Here is a 23,234-nt window from a genome sequence, read left to right on the forward strand (position 1 = left end):
AGAGCCTGTGCTGAAGCTCATTCAAGAGGTAAGTTGACATCCATAACTGCTTCCACTCCCCTTTCAAACAATAATGACCTTTTATTTTCAGGTGGAGACACGCTGGAACAGCACCTTCCACATGTTGCAACGAATGTACAACCTCTACAAATTAGCTATAACCTTTCTCTGTACCCCAGCCTCATCCGTCCCTTGTGAAAGACTATTTTCAAAAGCAGGAGAAATCCTATCGAAGAAAAGAAACCGTTTAAAGCCAAACACTTTGGAAATGCTTGTTTTCCTCAATAAAAATGAATGAAAGGTGTATCTTGTTCCTTGTTTATGTCAATGTCTAAAATAAAGCAATCATTCTTTCAAGTAACACACGCACATTCATTCACATCACAACTCCCTGCCCTTTTGACTCCATCAAATCCATGGTATTTTAATCACTGTGTCATGACATTTATTTTCCACATGATGGCGCAATAGAACAAATGGAGCCTCATGATGCATCGGCCCAGGACCGACCCAGTTGGATGGAAAGCCTCATTGCTTCATGAGGCTTCAGATTCCCATCACTAGTCACAGCTATCACAAAAAGAATGGCAAACGTTGGTCTGGCAGACATGCACTCAGTCAAGCCATCCACTGAATAGGATATAAATGAAACAAAAAAAACCCCAAAAAAACACCAAACTTCTTTTTTCACTTGTGTTACTGAGTGTAACACAAGATAGGAAAGAGCTTTTCAGAACATCAGTGTAGTTGAATCGAAATCCCCACCTGGCACCACACTGTCGTTCTGCCGGCCTCTGAGACGTCTTGTATAGTCCTCCCTGCCTCTAATTCCCATTCAAGAGGTACGAGTACCCGAGAACCGTGCTTCCTCTGTCTAATGAGAGAAAGAGCAGACTTCAAGGGATTGCGCGTGTCCTATTTTGCCGACTGATTTTGTTGGACTTTTTTTCTCAAAAGACTCGGACAGTTCAAGGGAACAAACAGGAGAGTTACCTGAGGCGCAGAGATGATGCTGGTTGATCCAGTTGCTGTGCAATTTCTTCCTTCAGTTTATGGTATGATGTATTTGAAGGGACTGACAGTGCCACGGTGTACATGTAGTGAACTTTTACGATCACAGAGTCTGCTTCTGCTTCTTGGACCGAGGTGGCATCCTGGGAAAAAAAAAGAAGTTGTCAAAAAAAGAAAACACATCATCCACAAAAGTATACTGTACGGTGAATACTGTCAGAAATTCTCTGTCATATTTATTTAACATGTCTGCAATTTCAGTGCCGAAATATTGATTTTAGTTTTGGGTCTAACAAAAGAGCAAGTCTAAAATGTTGTGTACCATTCTTTGATGAGTCTGTGAGTGGTTATTGTGTTTGTTTGTTAGTTTAATCACTCAGTCATTGCAAATGTTAGGCAACTGAATTAAATAATGACAAGGGTTTATGATCATTATTAAAAAAAAAAACACAAACACACACACACACACACACACAAACACACCAACTCGATTTAAAAGTCAAGAAGTGTAGCTTTTCAGCTTTGAATGAAGTGGTTTTAAAAATGCTTGGCAGTTACCATTCAGAAATGACTGCCATTTTATTTTGAATACCTACATTGTCCAAACCATGGGTGGGCAATCCCAGTCCTGGAGGGCCGCTATCCTGCATGTTTTCCATCTGTCCCTGTTGCAACACACTTGATTCAATTGTTCAGGCCTCGACAGAGCTTGCTGATGATCTGATCATTTGAATCAGGTGTGTTGGAGAAGGGACAGATGGAAAACATGTAGGATAGCGCCCCTCCAGGACTGGGATTGCCCACCCCTGGTCCAAACCTATAGTACAATTTACTCAAAAGAGGTCAATTGGTCAGGCGTTCAAGTAATTGTTATGACAATTTAAGCAGATCCATCCATGTGTAGGAGACTGGACTGTCTCAGAATTGTTTATGTAATTTATTCCTTTGTTGTATGTTCACAAACCCCCCCCATAGAATTTATTTTGTGATTTCCTCGCTTGATTTTCTGTTTTGGTGCATCGTATTTGCTTTTCTTAGTGTCTTTGAAGTAATTGTTAATTTACGTTTTTTTCGGCGGTGGTCTTTGAACGCCTCTTGAGCGGAACAAGAAGAGAAGGCACGGAGACGGAGAAGGACGTTCCTGTATTTGTTGAGACTGTGAAAAGGATTAATAAAGTATACTTTTTAAAAACCAACACCACAGCTCTCCTTTTACGGAGCTGCAACACATGCATCAATTATTTTAGACGGCTGGTCATGTGAGTGCTGGAGCCGAGCCCAACTCACCTCAAGCGGAAGGCAGACTCCACCCTGCACTGGTTTTAACTCAAGTGATTTTCTTGAATTGTAAGAGTCATTATATGTGACCAAAAAAAACAACCCTCCCCAAAAAAATCACCACACATGAGCATATTGCTCTACTCCTCCGCTGTATTTTCCAGCGGTCTAAATGGCCTGAATTTGCCACCTTGGTGTCTCCCAGAGCTCAGTTGAGGATTTATGTCAGACCTCTGGTGCGTGGGGAATGAAACTCTTGACCAAACATTGTTTTTAGCGTGTTACTGTTAATTCTAGTTTAATATGAGCTGCCGATCATAGGAATGAAAAAGTTAGATGTTTTTACTTTGAATAAGGTTACTTTTTTTACACAAAATATGCTTATATAAATTTTCTTTTTAGATTAAAAATACTGTAGAAAAAAAATCTTAGAATATATTTTTTGTTCGTTTTGTTTTCTTGCTTTTTGCAGTGTAATGGAGGTACAAGAAGCGAGGCTGGCTGTTACCTTATTTGATTATTGCATTGTCATGATTATGGTCAATAACTTTGAGAACACATGATACCAACATTCAAACATTCTCCATTTCTGAAGACCTGCAGCCCTGATTAATTTAACCTTTATTTAGTCAGGTTCGGCAATTGAGAACAAATTGTCACTGAGCATACCTGACCGCTGGCTGAACTGGCTGCGTAGTTGGGAGGCTCTGGGAGTGGCAGTTCAGTATAGGCGGCGGTTGAGTAGGACGGCGGTGGTGTGTCTGAAGAAAGTTGTCCTCCTGCAAAATGCAATGTACAGCAGGAGTGTGAAGGAACACGATGGGAATCTGCTCAGAGCAGGGCAGATGACATTCAAATTCACAATAACACCAATCAAGTATCAAGTACAACTTTATTGTCAAATGAACATACAGCACAGATTAAATTTCTTCCCTCTTAAACAGACAACAAGAGGAGCCGCTGCGGGTGCCCGCGCCGCCATCAAAAGAACACGACATAAAATGACAAAATAATACAACACACCACATGAACTGAAGGTAATTTCGAGGAGGCTTGAATATTTATAAACATGACCCTGTCCCAGCTTTTTTGGAACGTGTCGCAGCCATAAGATACTAAATGAACATTGATTTGCTAAAAACTATGAAGTTTATCAGTTTGAACTTATCTGGTCTTTGTAGTGTGTTCAATTCAATATGGGTTGAAAATGATTCGTAAATCATTGTATTGTTTTTATTTATGTCAATGTCCCAACTTCATAGTACCTGGGTTTGAAATTTTGAGACCTATTATTGTGTAGGTCTCAAAACTCATGACTCATTGGTGCAAAAGAGTGAAAACAAACACAAATAACCTCGCTGATAGATAGATTTAATGTACTTTTGACCTTACAAGCTCCTCGTCATAGCTGCAGTCAACCGTAAGCGATTCATTTCCAGTTTTCAGGCAGGTGCTATGTAGCTGTTGTCTTAGTTTATCTGTAGATCAGGGATCACCAGCCTTTTTTTAACCCTTTCATGAACAATGACAACCTGTTACCTGATAAGCTGGCCATTATGGTAACCGCTGTCCCTGAAAGGGTTAAACAAAGAGTTCCTTCTTGGCTACTGATTAACGCGGAGGGCTACCACTTTGATAGTATGCACTTTTGAAATAAATTGGCTCAAGCTACCATCATATGTTATAATTAATGGTGAATTATATTCATTTTGGAGCCACTGATCATATTATCGATTTCTCACAATAATTATGAAAATGGTAAATATCCATTGGCCACACTTTATTATAAATATCTGCCAGTGTTCACATTTTGAAATGATCACTTGTACAATATTCCTGGAGAATCACAGTCTCTAATCACAGGTGAGCTATTTTGGAATAGGCCCGCGGGCTACTCATGTAGCTCCCTGGTGCCCGCGGGCATCATGTTGGTGACCTCTGCTCTCGATACTTATTTTTCTACCTATCTTGTAGGCAGAAAAGCATTGTACAAGTGAAAGCCCATATTAATGGTAATACTAATTTTCTCTTCACAGCTGCTTGCTCTCAGCCAGACATCTGTGAAGAGTGTACTGGGCAACTATGCACGTACTGTTTTTTTTTCTTCATTTCCCATTAGTTTAGCGATTAACATTAGCCTGTCCATCTTATGTTCTCTCATCGCTCACTGTGTTGCATGCTTATGCTACTCCTCGTCTGCCTTTATTGATAACACTACTTGTTAGAAGTGTAGCTTCTTTGCTGTCATGTAGGCGCGGATTTGTTCCTTAGAGCGCTTTAAGAAAACACCGCTTTGAATTCACCAAGGCGTGTTATCTGAGATTTCAATCCAAAAACACAAAATCATTCAGCCCTAATCATTACAGTAAAACAATAACATAATAGAAGGTCTAGCACAAGATGAAATTCATTTTACCCCAAGAAGGAGTTTCTGAACGAGACCAGTTCTGTGGACGAGAGGGTGGGTTGAGACCTGGAGGGAGGGGAATCCCAGTAGCAAATGTCTGAAAGACAAATAACGTGAAGCAAGTGAACCATTTTTCTTTTATCTGACAAAAAAAAAATCTCAATGATGCTTGGTGTATTTGTCCAACTAAGACCTATTTCTACCAATCAAGTGATCTGTGATCCATGATGACTTTGATGCAATTTCTGTGGAATGCAGGAAGCAACCAGGTGCCCATCTGAATCTTGAATCAATCATATGTAACAGCCATTGTGGCAATTTTGTTTTGTGACTTTCAATGACTTGTGACTGCAGTGTTTTGGTTCCACTTCCAGACACAACATTTTTCGTTATACTGTATAACAGGGGTCGCCAACGTGGTACCCATGGGCACCAGGTAGCCTGTGAGGACTACACCAATAGCCCGCCAGTGCTAGGATTGTAATTTGCTAGTAGAAATTATGATTTAAAAATGCAAACACTGGCAGTATTGCGAGACATCTATAAGATGATCAGAGCCTGAAAATTAAAATCATTAAGTATTAAAAATAACACATTCTAATATTATTAAATGTAATTTGTAGAGATGTTGTTTCAGACGTGTATCAATTTGGTAGCCCTTCACACAATCAGTACACATGAAGTAGCCCTCACTCTCAAAAAGATTGGTGACCGCTGCTGTATATAGTAGTGCATTTTTATTTGCCACTCAGTTTCAGCCTCTGTTAATTTGCTATAATTAGAGGTGTCGGTGAGCGTGCTATTCAGTTCTGTTTAGCAAGGCACTTGAATGTCCTATAGTAATCCCAATTTCAAGTTGGAACAAAAAGTTTAGAAAAAAAAAAGAATGTTTGTTGAATGGAAGCGAGAACCTATCCAGAGTCATTAGGGACCACAAATTACTTTATTGATCTCTGCAATTGAAATGCTCACCTCAGTACCAGACTGCGGAACCTCTTAGAGCAGGGGCCCCCAACCTTTTTTGCCCCACGGACCGGTTTATGTCAGACAATATTTTCAGGGACCGGCATTTAAGGTGTCGCGGAAATAATACAACAAAATAATATGGTATGAGCTGCATGAAAACTGTGGCGTTTTCGAAATATAATAAACACAAGGAGCGTCTAATCTGGCCGCAACACTCCGATCGCTATGGCAATGTTTAATGCCTTCAAAATACGATACAACGCAAATTCAAAGTGCATGAAAATGACGACTCACCACAGCACCGAGCTTGATTTTCTGCAACCAGACGGTCCCATCTCGGGGTAATAGGAGACAATGACACCTCAAGTGCGTGTTTTAGGTCAAGTCTACTTCGTGGAGAAGCGTGGCTTGACGTGTGTCAAGCGTGACACAGACGGATGTAACGGAGAATCCGGTAGTTTTTCAAAATAAAACATCTTTCGTATTCCGAAATAAATAAAACGGAATTAAGGCAAGTTCTTTCTGTGTGGCCCGGTACCAAATGCCCGGCGGACCGGTACCGGTCCGCGGACCGCCGGTTGGGGACCCCTGTCTTAAAGTACAACAGTCACAAAAATCTGTCTATTATTACAGAACAAAAGTATTTACACTTTCAGTTTTGCCTTTGGTCATCTTGACATTTACTGGCTTCAGCAGAGACATTGGCACAAGTCCTCTCTGAAAACAAAAAATTGAAATCAGTAAGTGAAAGGCTTTAGCACTTTTACTTTTATATTTTACTATTTTTGTCTTTTTCCTCTTACCTGTCCATCATATATGACAGTTGCCATCCCATCCTTGTCCTGATCTTCAAATAAAAATACCTTGGAACCGCCGGGCACTGTCAAATGGCCTGGGCCTCGAGCCATGTAAGGGACTGACATGCACATGTAGCGAGACTCCCTGTCAAGTAGTGACATAATGTTGTCTTCAAGAAACATTTGACTTAAACAGACACTAATTTGTCAAAACTGCTAAGACATTTTGTCTTCCAAATTATACATGTTCATACAGGGGCTGGAGGACCATCGGAATATGTAAGAAAAATAAACACACACACAAACACACACACACATATGTGCGTGTGTGTGTGTGTGTGTGTGTGTGCGCGTGCGTGTGTGTATATATGTGTGTGTGTAAAAAAACACACACACACACACACACACACACACACACACATACCTCCATCCATCCATTTATCCATCCATCCATCCATTTTCTGATCCACTTTATCCTCACAAGGGGTGCTGGAACCTATCCCAGCTGTCTTCGGGCAGTAGGCGGGGTACAGCCTAACTGGTTGCCAGCCAATTGCAGGGCACAGATAGACAAACATCAATTTGCACTCACACTCACACAAGGACAATTAAGAGTGTTCCATTAACCTGCCACACATGTTTTTGAAATGTGGGAGGCAACTGGAGTACCCGGAGAAAACCCACAGGCATGGGGAGAACATGCAAATTCCACATAGGAAATCTGGAGCCGGAATCGAACCCTGCACCTCTACACTGTGAGGCTGACGCGCTAACCAGTCAACCACCCGCCCATACATACTAGAAACATATTAACAACAAAAATACAGTACTCCCTCCCCCTGCTGAAAAATATTTGATTCTTCCCATCCAGTGAGAGTGAGTCCCCACAGTATATGAAGCTAAACGTTTTTAAATTTATGATAAACCATCTACAATTCACCTTTGATATGAAGTAGATATAAATGTGTGTCACCATCTGAGTCACAGAGATAGATCCTCATGTCTCCAAAATTTGCTTTCCCCTGAGTCAAAGTTGAGATTATGTGGCTGTTGCACTCATGGGGGATTTGGGTGTGTTATCTTTTTACGTGTGTTTTACATGTGTTTTATTTGTTTATTTATTTATTTTTTCACAAATGGCAGTTGCTTCCACTGCCCCTTTTGTCGAGGCTATGGCTATGTGCTCTCCTCCTCCTTGTCTAGATGAGCTTTTTTACGAGAAGCATATGGCCCCTTACCCAAAATTTTTAAGGGCGCAAGAAGACGATTTTGTGGTGCACATTGTAAGTCGACTTGGGAAGTAAATATTCAGTCCAATAATTTTCACTATATTTTTGTAATAAAAAGTTTGGAAAGTCTTCCAACACCATCAACAACTACAACCAAATTAAGAAGAGTAGTTTTTTTTTCAAAAATCTTCTAATTTACTGGTCACACAGGCATGAGTGGATGACAAATTTACTTCCACTGTCTCCATTTTTAAGAGCAACTTGGCACCTTTTAGGGGGATCTACCCCTACCTCTGTGTTTTTGCCAGCTGTGCCAATCCAGAGAACAGGATGAAGATGATTTAACTACATATTGTTTTTCCATTACAGTTTGTGAAGAAGTAGATGGAAGAGAAGCTTGTGGGTTTGCATCAAGCATGACACTTCCATCCTATGTGGGTGCAAGTGAGAGAATATCAATACATATCAAATTCATACGCCACTGTGCCCAACACAGAGGTATGTCCCAAAAGCTCTGTCAATAAAACATAGTACTCACTGAGCACCATCCACCTTGGGCTGATAATAACCAGGTTTCTGTGGAGAGGACATGACAACAGCCAGTAGTGAGAGGATGATATTGGAAAAAAAATAAAAATGACAACAAAATTAACTCCATTCTTACCTGTAACCTGAGAGGCTCGAATCCACCAAAATCATCATTGGGAATCATGGAAGAAATCACCTTTAGGTAGCAAGCAAAATAAACGATATAGCGTTTACATACTGCAATATTTTTCATTTTTATTCTGTTCAGGCACTCCCAGCTGTGTGTGCGTGTATATATACGGTATACATATATTTTTACGGGTATGTCAACAACATCGGACATCTCAGTCCAGAAATGTGCAGTGCTGGGAACAGCAAGGATACTGCGCAGAACCCTCAAGCTTCCTGGCCTCTGGTAGAGGACCCGAGCTGAATGGGGGATGGACACCACCCGAGGGGTGAGACGACGATTTTTTATTTTTTATATATATACACAGTACACATTTTTTTTCATACCGCAATGAGTACTCTTGAGTAGTTAGCAATACGAAGTATCGATACCACTAGTAGTTTTGTGAGATAAAATTTATATTAAACCAATGACCTAATTTTCATGAATATGAACAAGATAATGATGTATCCCAATGTAGCATTTTTACTTAAAAATTGCATGAAATGAATGGCAATTTTCTATCTTTGAGGATGTCAAGGCTAAGGCTGGGGAAAGCGCTGCCGAAGAAACGTTTTCTGCCAGCCACGGGTGGTTTTTCCGTTTCAAGAAGAGGGCTAATCTCCACCATGTGGCCCTGTCCGGAGAGGCAGCATCTGCGGACAAAGAGGCCGCCGAGCGATTCCCCCAGGTGTTGAAGGAGATCATCGAGGAGGGTGGCTATTCGGCTAAGCAGGTCTTCAATGTCGACAACACAGGTCTTTTTTGGAAGAAAATGCCAGCGAAGACCTACATTAGCCGCGAGGAGAAGACGATGCCCGGATATAAAGCGGCTAAAGACCGCTTAACCTTAATGCTTGGGGCGAATGCTGACGGGAGCTTCAAGCTGAAGCCGCTGCTAGTTTACTGGGCAGCTAACCCTCGAGCCCTGAAGAACGTGACGAAAAGCTCTCTCCCCGTTATATGGATGTCAAACACCAAGGCATGGGTGACACTCGCTGCATTTGAGGACTGGTTCTTCCACCATTTCATCCCAGAAGTGAAGTTGTATTGTTGTGAAAATGGAATTCCATTCAAGATCCTGCTGGTGCTGGACAATGCCCCTGGCCACCCCCCGCACTTGGATGATTTTCATCCTGACATTAAAGTTGTATACCTGCCGCCAAATACAACTTCACTTCTGCAGCCGATGGACCAGGGCGTTATCGCCAATTTCAAGAAATATTACACCCGACGGACGTACAAGAATGCCTTGAAAGCAGTGGATTCTAACCCCGAGATGACCTTGCGGAGCTACTGGAAGTCCTATAACATCTTTAACTGCGTCAAAAACATTGAAGCATCATGGCGTGAGGTTTCCAAGGTCAACCTCAATGCCGTGTGGAGGCCTCTATGCCCTCAGTTCGTCAGCGACTTCTGTGGCTTTGATCAGGAGGGCATCAATAAGGACATTCTCATCACTCTTGTCGGGCTAAGTGAGAAACTCGAGCTTGACCTGGAGGAGGAGGACTTCGAGGAATTGCTTGAGTCCCATGGGGAGGAATTGAGTAACCAAGACCTCATGGAGTTGGAGGCTCAGCAATGTGCCGAGGAGGAGGAGGAGGAGGAGGAAACGCCTGTCCCCATGAAGAAATTCGAGACGAAACTCTTGGCCGAGGGGTTTTCGCTCATCGATAAAGCCATCGCAGCCTTTAACAGCTCTTTTTAGGGAATCAAAACAGAGCAATATAAAATTATAAAGTGCACATCTAAGGTAAACTAGTACTCAGCCTATAATGGATTTAAGCCATGGTTGCATACTTCGTTTTTCTCAAGTTTGCTTTGAACACAGCAGTCAGGCTATGTTGATTGTGTTGGTCCTTCTTGCGCGGAAGTCTCTCAATGGTTTTGTGTAGACATCATTTCATCAAAGAGAAACTCTGCAGCTGGGACATTGAGCTGCTAGCCATTAGCCTCAGGCCCCGTTATCTCCCGAGGGAATTCTCACACGTCATAGCTGTGACAGTGTACGTCCCACCGTCGGCTAATGGTGATGCAGCGTGTGATGCCCTGATGACTGTCGTGAACAGGCTGCAAACACAGTCCCCCAACGCCCTGCTGATCATCTCTGGGGACTTCAACCATGTCTCTCTGTCATCCTCCGTTTCAACCTTCACGCATTATGTAACCTGTGCCACTAGAGACAATAAAATTTTGGACCTGTTTTATGCCAATACCAAGGAGGCATATAAACCCCACCCCCTCCCCCCTCTTGGAAGAGCAGACCACAACTTGGTATTTCTCGAGCCTGTGTACAAACCCCTGGTGCACAGGCAGCCAACTGTGACCCGAATGGTCAGGAAATGGTCCACGGAAGCTGAAGATGCTCTGCGGGACTGCTTCGACACAACCAGGTGGGAACTCTTCAGCGAGGTTCATGGGGAGGACATTGATGCACTCACTGACACCATCACGGACTACATAAACTTCTGTGAGGAGAACACTGTACCCACCAGAACTGTGCGGTGTTTTTCCAACAACAAACCATGGATTAATCCCGACATAAAGGCCCTCCTTAAGGAGAAGAAGAGGGCTTTTATGTCGAGAAACAGAGCGAAGCTGAAGGCCATGCAGATTCGGCTGAGAAGAAAGATCAGAGAGGGGAAGAAGACATACAGGATGAAATTGGAGGACCACTTACAGGCCAGCAATGTCACTGGTGTCTGGAGAGGCCTGAAAACCATCTCAGGCCACAACAGCCCAAAGACATTGACTGACAAGGACAAGGACTGGGCAGATGAAATGAACCGTTTTTTTTCAACCGTTTCGACCAGACATCTGTCCCTTCCCTAACCACCAGCTGCACCCACTCTCATTGAGGACTTCTTCTCCTCCCCCTCCTCTTTTGACCAGCTCTCGACAACCCAGTCTGTCACCTGGTTCCTGCCTGTACGTCACAACAGAGCAGGTGAGGAACCAACTGAGGAAGATGAATGTGAGGAAGGCAGCAGGTCCAGACAAGATCAGTTCCCGGCTCCTCAGGACCTGCTCTGACCAGCTGTGTGACATTGTCCAGCACATGTTCAACCTGAGCCTGAAGCTGGGCAGAGCTCCACAACTGTGGAAAACTTCGTGCCTTGTTCCAGTGCCCAAGAACCCCCACCCTAAGGAGCTGAACAGCTACAGACCGGTGGCGCTGACGTCTCACCTGATGAAGACGCTGGAGAGACTCGTCGTCGCCCACCTTCGACCACTGGTGAGCTTGGCACCGGACCCGCTGCAGTTTGCCTATCAGCCTGGCATCGGCGTGGAGGACGCCATTATCTACCATCTCCCCTCAGTGCTGTCACACCTGGAGAAGGCTGGGAGCACTGTAAGAATCATGTTCTTTGATTTCTCCAGTGCCTTCAACACCATCCAGCCCAACTTACTGGGAGACAAACTGCAGAACGCTGGAGTGGACCACCATCTCACAGCATGGATCATAGACTACCTCACAAACCGGCCGCAGTACGTGAGGGTGCAGAGCTGTGAGTCGGACAGGCTTCTCTGCAACACTGGAGCGCTGCAGGGGACTGTTCTGGCTCCATTCCTGTTCATCCTCTACACCTCGGACTTCAGACACACCACTCCAAACTGCCACCTTCAGAAGTTCTACGATGACTCTGCGATTGTAGGCGTCATTACAGAGGGGGAACATCAGGAGTACAAGGGACTGACGAAGGACTTTATGGACTAAGAGTGGGTGTCTGGAATGAAGACGACGCATTGCAGAGCGTCACCATGTGATGGCAAATGTCGCTTAAAAGCGCGCAATGATGGAGGGAAGGAGGCCTCCAAGTCAGAGAGGGGTGGGGGCACTGTTTGTGAGTCAACATGATGTCGCAAGGGTAATAATAATAATAATAATAGATTACATTTGCAAGCGCCTTTCATAGCACTCAAGGACACTGTACAACCAAGAGCAAATAATAAAACTACAGATAAAATTTAAAATAAAAGTAAAAAGTAAAAGTAAAAGTAAAAAAGTAAAAAATAAAAATAAAAAGATTTAAGGTGGATAGGCAAGTCTGAATAGGTGGGTTTTGAGCTGGGTGATAAATATGGAAAGAGAGTCAATATTACGAATGTCAGGTGGTAGTGCGTTCCAGAGTTTGGGGGCAGAGCGACTGAAGGCTCTGCACCCCATTGTGCTGAGACGGGCAGAGGGCAGAGAAAGGTGGAGGGAGGATGAGGACCTGAGTGAGCGAGAGGGAATGGAAATTTGAAGGAGATCTGACAGGTAAGGGGGCGCAAGGTTATGGATGGCCTTGAACGTAAAGAGAAGTAATTTGAAGTTGATTCTAGATTTGACAGGAAGCCAGTGGAGCTGTCGGAGGATGGGGGTGATATGATGGAAGGAGGGGGTTCTCGTGATGATCCGGGCTGCTGAGTTCTGAACAAGTTGAAGTTTATGGAGGAATTTTTGATGGACACCGAAGAGAAGTGAGTTACAGTAGTCAATACGGGAAGTGACGAGACTGTGAACTAGGATAGCAGTAGAGTGAGGAGTGAGTAAGGGACGGAGACGGTTTATGTTGCGAAGGTGGAAGTGAGCAGACCGGGTGATGTTGTTGATGTGGGAGTGGAAGGATAGTGAGCTGTCAAGGATGACACCCAGACTCTTCACCTGGGGGGAAGGAGATACAATGGCATTGTCAATTTGGAGGGAAAAACTGTCGGCTTTGTTGAGAGTAGCTTTGGTACCGACGAGGAGGAGTTCTGTTTTATTGCTGTTTAGTTTAAGGAAATTATGGGTGAACCAAGATTTGATTTCAGAGAGACAGTGAGAGAGAGATGAGGGTGGGAGAGAGGCGTCGGGTTTGCTGGACAGGTAGAGCTGGGTGTCATCTGCATAGCAGTGAAAGTGTATGCCAAATTTGCGAAAGATGTTGCCGAGTGGGAGAAGGTAGATGATGAAAAGGAGGGGACCCAGGACAGAACCCTGGGGAACACCAGAAGAGACGGGGAGGGATTGTGAAGTAAAAAGTTTAAGTTGGATGAACTGAGATCGGCCGGTGAGATATGACTGAAACCAATGTAGGGGGATGTTGGTGATGCCTATGGTAGAAAGTCTATTGAGGAGAATGGGGTGGGAGATTGTGTCGAAGGCTGCACTCAGGTCAAGGAGGATGAGAATGGAGATCTGGCCAGAGTCTGCTGCCATGAGAAGATCGTTTGTGATTTTTATGAGGGCTGTTTCAGTACTGTGACGGGGACGGAAGCCAGACTGGAATTGTTCGTAGAGACTATTGTTAGTGAGGTGGGAGTGGAGTTGAGAGGCAACAATTTTCTCAAGGATTTTAGAGATGAAAGGAAGATGGGAAATGGGGCGTAGGTTGTTGAAGTCATTGGGGTCAGAACCGGGTTTTTTCAGAATTGGGGTGACTGCTGCTGTTTTGAAAGGCATAGGAACAATTCCAGTAGACAGAGAGGAATGGATAATGGCTGAGATGAAGGGGAGCAGAGAGGGCAGGCAGGATTTGACCAGAACTGTGGGGAGGGGATCAAGCTGACAGGAGGAGGTCTTGGATTTACTGATGAGGTCTGAAATTAATGAGAAATGGGGGAGTTCAAAAGAAGAAAATAGTTTGCAAGGGGTAGGAAGGTCAGGGGAGGGGAAAGGTGCAGAGGAGCCAAGATGCTGGTGGATTTTGTTAATTTTTTCATTGAAAAATAAGAGGAGAGCGTTGCAGGTGTCAGAAGAGTAAAAGTGAGGTGGTAGGGAGTCAGGGGGTTGAGTGATTTTGTTCCATAGGGAAAAAAGAGTCTTTGAATTTCCAACATTGGAGCAGATGAGTTCAGAGTAGTAATGTGATTTTGCTTGAGACATGGAGTCCTTGTAGACGGTTAGTTGAGCTGTATAGATGTCTTTGTGGGCAGTGAGACCGGTTTTCCTGTAAAGTCTCTCAAGCTGCCGGGTTCGGGATTTTAGGGAACGGAGATGAGGGGTGAACCAAGGGGCAGACCGAGTAAAAAGGACAGAACGGGACTTGAGAGGGGCGAGTGTATTGAGGAGGTGGGCAACAGGAGGATGCTAACTAAGCTAAAAGCTATGATGGACAGTCCCTCCCACCCCCTCCAGCACGCCCTGACAGCACTAGGTAGCTCCTTCAGCCAGAGACTGTTACACCCGCGCTGCAAGAAGGAGAGATACCGCCGCTCATCCCTACCGACTGCTGTCAGGCTGCTGAATAAAAAATAAAATGATGTGAAAAACAATTGTAAATCGCACTGCGACCTTATCCATATCTGTATTTATATTGCACTTAATTGAACGATGTTTGTTTTTTTTTTCTTCTTTCTTCTTTCTACCCACAATCTTGCTGCTGTAGACTATAAATTTCCCCAGTGTGGGACAAATAAAGGATATCTCATTTCGGATGACTACACTTGGTTCAAGGCACAACACTGGAGACGTTTTATTTTCAGTGTGGTCGCTACCAATGCACCGCTGAACTCTCGACGTGCCTCAGCGCACCGTCACTGTCAGACGAACACAGAGAAGCTCCACCCCCTTTATTTATATGGACACGGAACACGGTAACCTTCCACACAAAATAGTTCCAAACAAGTAACAATCGTGTCCGTGGCATACATCGTACTCAACAGGCTACCTGCTCTTTATTCACCAGAGGCTCATCAACCTAGTCTCTTATTTCTCTCCCGAAACAGTGTCTTCTCCCGCTTGGTGTACCTTAGCCTTCTCCGCTACGTACAATGTCTGTTCATAGCTTATAATGGAGGCTCTCACTGGCAATCCGTAGTGGAGTTGCTCGATGCAATGTGAATGATTTCAGCTTGAGTCTGGCTGTGGACAATGTTGACAGGGTTGCATGCAGTAGCCATACATTTAGCTATGGCCTCAGCAAATTTGTTCTTCGTCGTGTTATCCATTTTCTTCGCTTTGAAATTATCCATAGCTGTCTGTCTTAGACGAGGGGGAGGAGTACTCACATCAGCTGTGTGCTTGGCCATTAAGTGGTACAGTATTTCAGACTCGACGTGCTATGATGATAGCTCAGTTTACAACTGCAAAACATACAGATAACTTTGGTCTTGTCAGTGGAACCATCTGGCAACTTTTTAAAAGTAAACCTTCCATTCATAAACTCTTTAAGTATCCGTTTTCAATGTCTCGCGCTGCCATGGCTGGCAAAACAGACATGGGCGTAGACCTGTGCAGCGCGCTTGTTGTTTTGTTTCTGGTTTATTTATAGAGCAACGTAACATCCGCTGTGACGTGTTGCCGCATTAATCTCGCGAGAAAAAATTTAATCATGTTAAAATTGATTTAAATTAATGCCGATAATAACGCGCTAAACTGACAGCACTAAAAAATACAGCACGTAAAATAAACATAATAGTGAACCATATTGACAATGTCATGAACTCAGGGATGAAGCCTCGGTAAAAATGTAATTGCATGTTTTCCTTCTTATTTTGGCAAGTTTTAGTTCTTTATACTTGCTTTCTGCAGCTCCCTACTGCCGGTCATGTTTCCCTGATTAAAGCTGATGTTCCTCAGATTCATAATATTTTTAAGGGGTTTAGATACCCATGACTTATTGTCAGAAAAATGTGTTTCCTTCCAATAATTAAAATTTCACAGAAGGCAATATAATCAGTCACTGTCTCAGTCAAAACATCGAAATCAGGGCAAATATCGAAAAACAAATTCAAGTCTGGAGTGGAACTAGTCCTGGTGGCCCTGGGCAGTCTCCGCTGACCAAACAGTAAGCAACCGACACTGCGGCTTTGTGTCCTTCAGGACCGATTTGTATGGGGGGAACTAAATCAACATCATTATGGTCAGACGCACAGAGAGGAGCTACACAAGGATTTATAAGCTCTCTTGATGGAGCCGTTACAAAGGTGCAGGCATTATAAGATTTTAAGTTCATGGTAAGAACAGTCACATACTGGTAAAAGTTATAAAGGGGCTACCCAGGCTTACTCTGGTTCAAATCAATCAATTTAGCTCCTAGGATCACTGGGACTCATAAAAAGCCTCCACAATGATGAGCTGTTGACCCAAGGGAAGCCCAAAGTCTCTCTGCTCCAATACTTTTGCTCCCAAACATATTTTCTTTTGCTACAATAACACTTTTAACATTCTTAGTAGTGTTTCAGATCCAAATGTAAATAATGCAGCTGGACATACAAGCATATATGTTAATCTCTTGCCTCAAATTCATGTTTTGAAGTCAACCCCAGATGTTTTAAGTCTGCAGCAAAAAGAGAGCAACTGACCAAAAATGTTCCAAAATATTTGAAAGGGAGTGTAGGTAAAACTAAGAAAGGCATCAAATACAGTACTTTTTGCTCTTTTTGAGTGGTGAATTCAATCTCTCTTCATACCTTTGCTTTTCCTAAAAAGTCTCTCTGCTTGAGCTGTTCCACATCTTTTTTCCTGGGACGAAACACCACATCCTCGGGTACCATGAGAGGCGCAAGGATTTCCTTTCTCTGTGTCAAAAAAATAAACATCCTTTCTTCAATTGACTTTGTTTTTTTAGTTCGGGAATAACTAATATTTTGATGAAAGAATAGCACAGCAATAGCAGTAGCATGTAAGATGGAGTAGCAATAGCAGCAGCAATCGGAGTGGCATTTATTTATTTGTTTTTGCTACGGCTGCAAAAACAAAACGAAACAAAAAAGGTAAAGCAACACTTGTGCGGTTCTGTGCAGACATCACGTTGTGAGATTCTTTGAATCATGATAGCAGACTCCGTTCAAACGAAAAGGCCTGTCCATCAAAAAACAAAACAAAACAAAACAAAAAAAAACACCATCAAAAGCAAAATCGAGCAACCAAGAAAGAAATAATCCTTAACACGGGATTGGGCAATGTTACACAGTAACTATAGTAAGTTAAGAAAAAAAAATATCCTGGAACTGGTTACGACTGTGTTTAGGGTTGGATCCTAAATGTGTGTGCGTGTGTGTGCGTGTGTGTGTAAAATTAGTAATTATTGTTTATTAGTATGTCACATAACTTGAAAATGGGGATAGAAGTGTGAATGTTGCATAAAAAACGTTTTTTTTTTAATCTGTTTTCTATAATAAATTTACTTCTCTAGTTTCTACCCCGAACTGGTGTGAACTGCATTAAAAAGAGCAGGGCATGTGACAGAGGGCCAGCAAAGGAGGCACATGGGGGTGCAAAGAGACTCTCGAAGGGGGGGAGACACTCCACATCGAAACCCAATTGGGCAAACCACCCCCAGCTTGATGAATATGACTAATTTCAACAAGAGAAGGTTCCCAAAATAAACATGTTAAGATAAGGAAGAACATATTTACGTATATATAATAATCATGGTGGAATAATCATCAAGAAATCCATCCATCCATCCATTTTCTGATCTGCTTTATCATATAGAGTCGTAGGGCATGCTGGAGCCTATCCCAGCCGTCTTCGGGCAGTAGGCCGGGGACACCCTGAACCGGTTGCCAGCCAATCGTAGGGCAAACACAGACGAACAACCATCCGCACTTACACTCACACCTCGGGAAAATTTAGAGCGTTTCATTAACCTGCCAGGCATGTTTTTGGAATGTGGGAGTTAACCGGAGTACCTGGAGAAAACCCACGCAGGCACAGGGAGAATATGCAAATTCCACACAGAATTGCCAGAGCCCAGAATCGAACCCATGACCTCTGCACAATGAGGCAGAAATGCTAACTAGTCAACCACTGTGACACCTCGGTTGTTAAATCCATCCATCCATCCATTTTTAAAATCCGCTTATCCTCACAAGGGTTGCGGATGTGCTGGGGCCCTCCCCCAGCTGACTTTGGGTTGTAGGTGAGGTACACCGTGAACTGGTTGTCAGCGAATCCCAAAGCACAGAGACAAACAACCATTCACACTCACACTCACACTCACACTATAATCTACAATCGAGAATGGTTCATTAACCTGCCATGCATGTTGTTGGAATGTGGGAGGAAACCGGAGTGCCCTGAGAAAACACATTTGATTTGATTTGAGTGTCAAGGCAATACACCATAAAGTATCACATAGATCAAGATTATGTTTCTGGTGTCATCACGCATGGTGCAGTAGCTGATTCCTATTGATGTGCATTTTCTTTTGCTGGTTTGTTGACCACTTTGTCGTGGTTCCTAGTTGAACTCCTAGATATTTGTAGCACTGCAAGTTCTTGGTTCTCAGGTTAAGTTCACTGCGTATTCACATGAAAATGAATGATACTCACCAGGACGCTACCCAAAGCCATCTCTAAATTCCCCCCTTGACTTTGTGACATGAGAATATCTCTGGCTTGTTCCCACTGGTCCATTCGGCAGTAAACAGCTGCTGCATTATGTAACACCTAGGAGAGATTTCATGATTAGGCTGATGCCTTCCCGTGCTCAGTTTTTCGAAGCTGTAATTAATTGATTCCAAAATGCCATTTGAACACTTTCTCTGTTGTAGGGACTGGTATAATTAATAAAATGGGAAATCAAAACTTTTTTTTGGTTTTCTGTGGTTTGGGACAAGAATGTAAACATGACTGTGGTGCATTTGACATGATAAAGTCATTGCGACTCAGTCGTTTTCTTCAGGTCGTTTACTTGTTTGGTGTACACCAGTTTTCGGTGGTGATAAACAGAGGAATTAGGTTTGTTTTAACCCTTTCATGCACCCGTAACCTGATAACATGATAATATGTCCTCTGAAAGAGTTAATCAAATCAAACGAGCTTTAAAAAGTCCCTTAATGCTGTTATCGGACATAAAATTATAGCAAAAAAATTACAGGTTCCTCATCTTTACCATGAAAACATTTTTTTAATGTGATCATTTGGTCAGACCGGGGGTCGCTAACACGCGGCTCTCGAGACACATGCGGTTCTTTAGCGCCCCCAGTGGCTCCCTAGAGCCTTTTCAAAAATGTCTGAAAATGGAAAAAGATGGGAGGGAAATACGTTTTTTTCTTTTAATATGGTTTCTGTCAGAGGACAAACATGACACAAACATTCACGTTTTCTGATGCTGTAGAAATGTGTCAAATAAATATCAAATGTCAACATTTCATCAACGAATATTTGCGTCATAGCCTGCGACACACGTTTCTATTAGCAGGGCCAGATGTCAGATAGCAGGTTAATGGAGCTCAAATAGATACATACAGCATGTGTTGCCTTCATTAGAAGGCTTTTTATTTTTTGCGGCTCCAGACATATTTGTTTTTGTTTATTTTGGGCCAATATGGCTCTTTCAACATTTTGGGTTGCCGACCCCTGGGTTCGAACTTCTTGACAGGTTTATAACAATAAATGTGTCTCAAGTCATCTCAAGAAGCTGTGACTTTGGGAACAAATTTTACAACCGTCTTTGCGAATTGAGTACAAATTTAAGACATTCAAAATAAGCATGCATTGAGATGTGGATTTGGAAAACTTGGGAAGAATTGTGTGTGCAGGCCAGTGTCACACCTGCCAGCTGTAGAGCTTATAACGCAGCCCAAGTTGCCGATAATCAATGACCATATTTCCTCTCAAGTGTTTCTGTGCCCAGACACAGTCAGACAGAGCCTCGTTCAACCTGCGGAAGAACAGAGAATAGATTCATGAGCCACACAAAGCATTTCAAATAGAGTAATGTAAACAATGTAATTGAAACAATGTACATCTAAAAGAACAGTACGTCCTTTTTTAGCTCCCTTTTTAAGCGCTTCAGAGAGTCGTTTGTGAGTGGTAGACAATGTATTGCTGGGTAACAGGAAAGTCTGCCATAATGTGTCAACTGCTGGCTATCTGCATAAGGTGAAAGGGGCACATGACAGCCATTCGGCAGTCAGTAGAGGTGATTTTAGGGTATGTTGGGGCCTGAAGCACAAATTAACCAGGGGCCGGGGGCAGCAAATCAGTGCACGAGACAAGAAGTACAAGTGACGAACAAACAAATGGCGAAAAACAACAATCTCAAAGACGAGAGGCACAGGTTTTGTTCATTTCTGTCTCATTGCATGCATATTGATAACATGGCCACCTGGACTGAAGAGAGTGAAAAGTAATTCATCAGCATCAGGAAAGGCCACACCTGTTCAAGACAATTAATTTTTTTGTTTTTTTCTCGAGCTTTGTGGCTTAACAGGAGAGGGTCTACAGATTTGGTTGGGGTTCATTTAAACAGAGTAGGTTTTACTGTAGGGATGGAAGTTGACATGCTTGAATTGCTTTCGCGGGCCACATAAAAATGATGTGGCGGGCCAGATCTGGCCCCCGGGCCTTGACTTTGACACCTGTGGTCTATCCAAATACGAATCAAACTACTTTTAGGGAAAATTCTACTAACATTCAAATGAATTATTCTTGCTGTATTGATTATAACTCAAAGGCAGCATGGTGATCGACTGGTTTGCACGTGTGCCTCACAGTGTAGCAATCGTGGGTTCAAATCCGGGCTCGGCTTTCCTGTGTGGAGTTTGCAAGTGCTCCCTGTGCCTGCGTTGAGTTTTCTCCGGGTACTCTGGTTTCTTCCCACATTCCAAAAATATGCATGGTAGACTCATGGAACACTCTAAATCACAGGTCTCGAAGTCCGGTCCTCAAGGGCCCTGCTGCAACACACCTGATCCAAATGATCAGCTCATCAGCAGCTCTATCGGAGCCAGATAGTGATCCTGATCATTTGAATCAGGTGTGTTGCAGCAGGGAGGGATGGAAAACATACAGGACACCGGCCCTCAAGGACCGGACTTCAACACCTGTGCTCTAAACTGTCCTTAGGTGTGACTGTGAGTGTGAATGATTGTCAGGCGTGATGGAGCCTATCCCAGCTGTCTTTTGGCAGTCGGCGATGTTTACCCTGAAGTGGTTGCCAACCAATCGCAGTGCACACAAAGACACATTGCAACACTGTCCAGAGCATTTAGGTACTGTATATCAGGAGTTGTTTTTTTTTTTTTTTTGCTTTGCTATCTCAGCATACTTGGCCTCGCCATATTCTCGTTGTTTATATTGGGCTTTAACAACAGCTGCAGCTGTAACAAAACGCTTAACGGAACACAGAACTCTGCTTACTAATTGAAATATATACGCTGAGGAGATCATTGAAGTATTCCTTCATTCACAATGCTCTTGCAGAAAAGGAAACTGCAAAATATTCTCATGGTAATTAGACCTGTGCACTCAGTGGAGAGTTTCATTTTGAGGAGTTAATCATGAAATAAAATGACAATTGCCTCTTGGAAATAAAATCAACTGACAAAACACCCACACATACATTTAATCACCGAACCCAACAAAGTGAAATATCCTGTAATTGTCGTCTTTGTACTACCTGTCAAGCTGCATCATGACGGCTGCTCTCTGGAAGAATGCGACTGCGAGACGTTGATCCTTGACAATTGTGAGATCTAAAGCCTAAACAGACAAAACAGGACATGGGTGAAAATATGTTATTTGTCAATTCCTGTACCCCGTAGGTCAATCCCCTAAAATGAACTCCAGACATTTCTAAGATGAGTAAGCTTTGAATGCTCTGTAAAAAGTAACATGATGTACCTCATTTAAACACTGACATACTTTTTGGAACTATTTGGAACAAATATGTATCCTGATGATGTGCAGGACATTACAAAACTTTGATTTGCTTGTACTGCTCTGGGCAGTCCACCAAGAAGTTGTATGAGGCAGGTACAATGAAATTTAGAGCGTATTGTTTTCACATCAATAAAAGGTGCACCATTGTTATAGTCCAGTGGTTCTTAACCTTGTTCGAGGTACCGAACCCAACCAGTTCATATGCACATTCACCGAACCCTTCTTGAGTGAAAAATAAAAATATGATTTTTTTTACAAATTCATGACATAAAAAAAAAAAACATTTATTAAAAACAGAAAAAAGTAAATGAAATTACATGGCCTAAGTATCGTTATTTAAAAATAGTATGACGTACTATCACAACAGTCACATGGTGACCATTGAGCGAACTAAATTCCAACCAGTTCATATGCACATTCACCGAACCCTTCTTGAGTGAAAAATAAAAATATGATTTTTTTTACAAATTCATGACATAAAAAAAAAAAACATTTATTAAAAACAGAAAAAAGTAAATGAAATTACATGGCCTAAGTATCGTTATTTAAAAATAGTATGACGTACTATCACAACAGTCACATGGTGACCATTGAGCGAACTAAATTTCGCGCAGCACTGATTGGACAAGCAATGTAAAGTGATCATCCGCAGCCAGCGATGGCCAAGCGGCCGTGTCATAATGAATTGACATGTTGAGTCGGGTGTGTCTTAACCTCCGTGGCAGAGGCTCCGTCGAACCCATGAGACCGATTCACTGAATGCCTAGGACTCCATTGAACCCAGGTTAAGGCCCACCGTTGTAGTCGTAATCAGCTGTTTCACCAAAAACATTTGTTTTTAACCAAAAACCAGAGAAATTTAGCTATTTGATAAAAGAAACACTTCAGTGACATTGACGCAAATATTTTTCGCTTTGTGACACCATGAACTATAAAACAAGACGGAGAAAGGACTTTTGATGCAAAAGAATGTATTTACAAATCTACAGTACAACTAAAAAGTAAGCTAACACCAACTTTGTCATGATTCTGTTTGTGACCAACAGGTGGCACTGTAGGGCTCTCCCTGCAGCTGCACACCTGTTGGTCGTTATGTAATTATTGCTTTAAAACAGGGGCCCCCAACCTTTTTTGCCCCACGGACAGGTTTATGTCAGACAATATTTTCAGGGACCGGCATTTAAGGTGTGGTGGAAATAATACAACAAAATAATATGGTATGAGCTGCATGAAAACTGTGGTGTTTTCGAAATATAATAATAAACACA

The 23,234-nt window shown here is 42.8% G+C and overlaps 1 protein-coding gene across 1 annotated transcript in view; it reads right to left on the reverse strand.

The window, feature by feature from the left end:
* noxa1 (NADPH oxidase activator 1) overlaps positions 1-23,234 on the reverse strand; it is a 35,669-nt gene that overhangs the window by 6,892 nt on the left and 5,543 nt on the right. Inside the window, exons 3-14 of the mRNA XM_019860959.1 lie at positions 21,704-21,786; positions 19,855-19,963; positions 18,631-18,747; positions 16,765-16,872; positions 8,353-8,412; positions 8,227-8,264; positions 6,466-6,604; positions 6,311-6,379; positions 4,706-4,793; positions 2,959-3,068; positions 994-1,154; positions 766-874 (exon numbers count right to left, since the gene is read on the reverse strand). Of these exons, the coding sequence (XP_019716518.1) occupies positions 766-874; positions 994-1,154; positions 2,959-3,068; positions 4,706-4,793; positions 6,311-6,379; positions 6,466-6,604; positions 8,227-8,264; positions 8,353-8,412; positions 16,765-16,872; positions 18,631-18,747; positions 19,855-19,963; positions 21,704-21,786 (1,191 nt within the window). The remainder of the gene's footprint in view (positions 1-765; positions 875-993; positions 1,155-2,958; positions 3,069-4,705; positions 4,794-6,310; positions 6,380-6,465; positions 6,605-8,226; positions 8,265-8,352; positions 8,413-16,764; positions 16,873-18,630; positions 18,748-19,854; positions 19,964-21,703; positions 21,787-23,234) is intronic.

This window comes from Hippocampus comes, unplaced genomic scaffold (genome assembly GCF_001891065.2).
Source record: "Hippocampus comes isolate QL1 unplaced genomic scaffold, H_comes_QL1_v1.1 scaffold130, whole genome shotgun sequence".
NCBI lineage: Eukaryota > Metazoa > Chordata > Actinopteri > Syngnathiformes > Syngnathidae > Hippocampus > Hippocampus comes.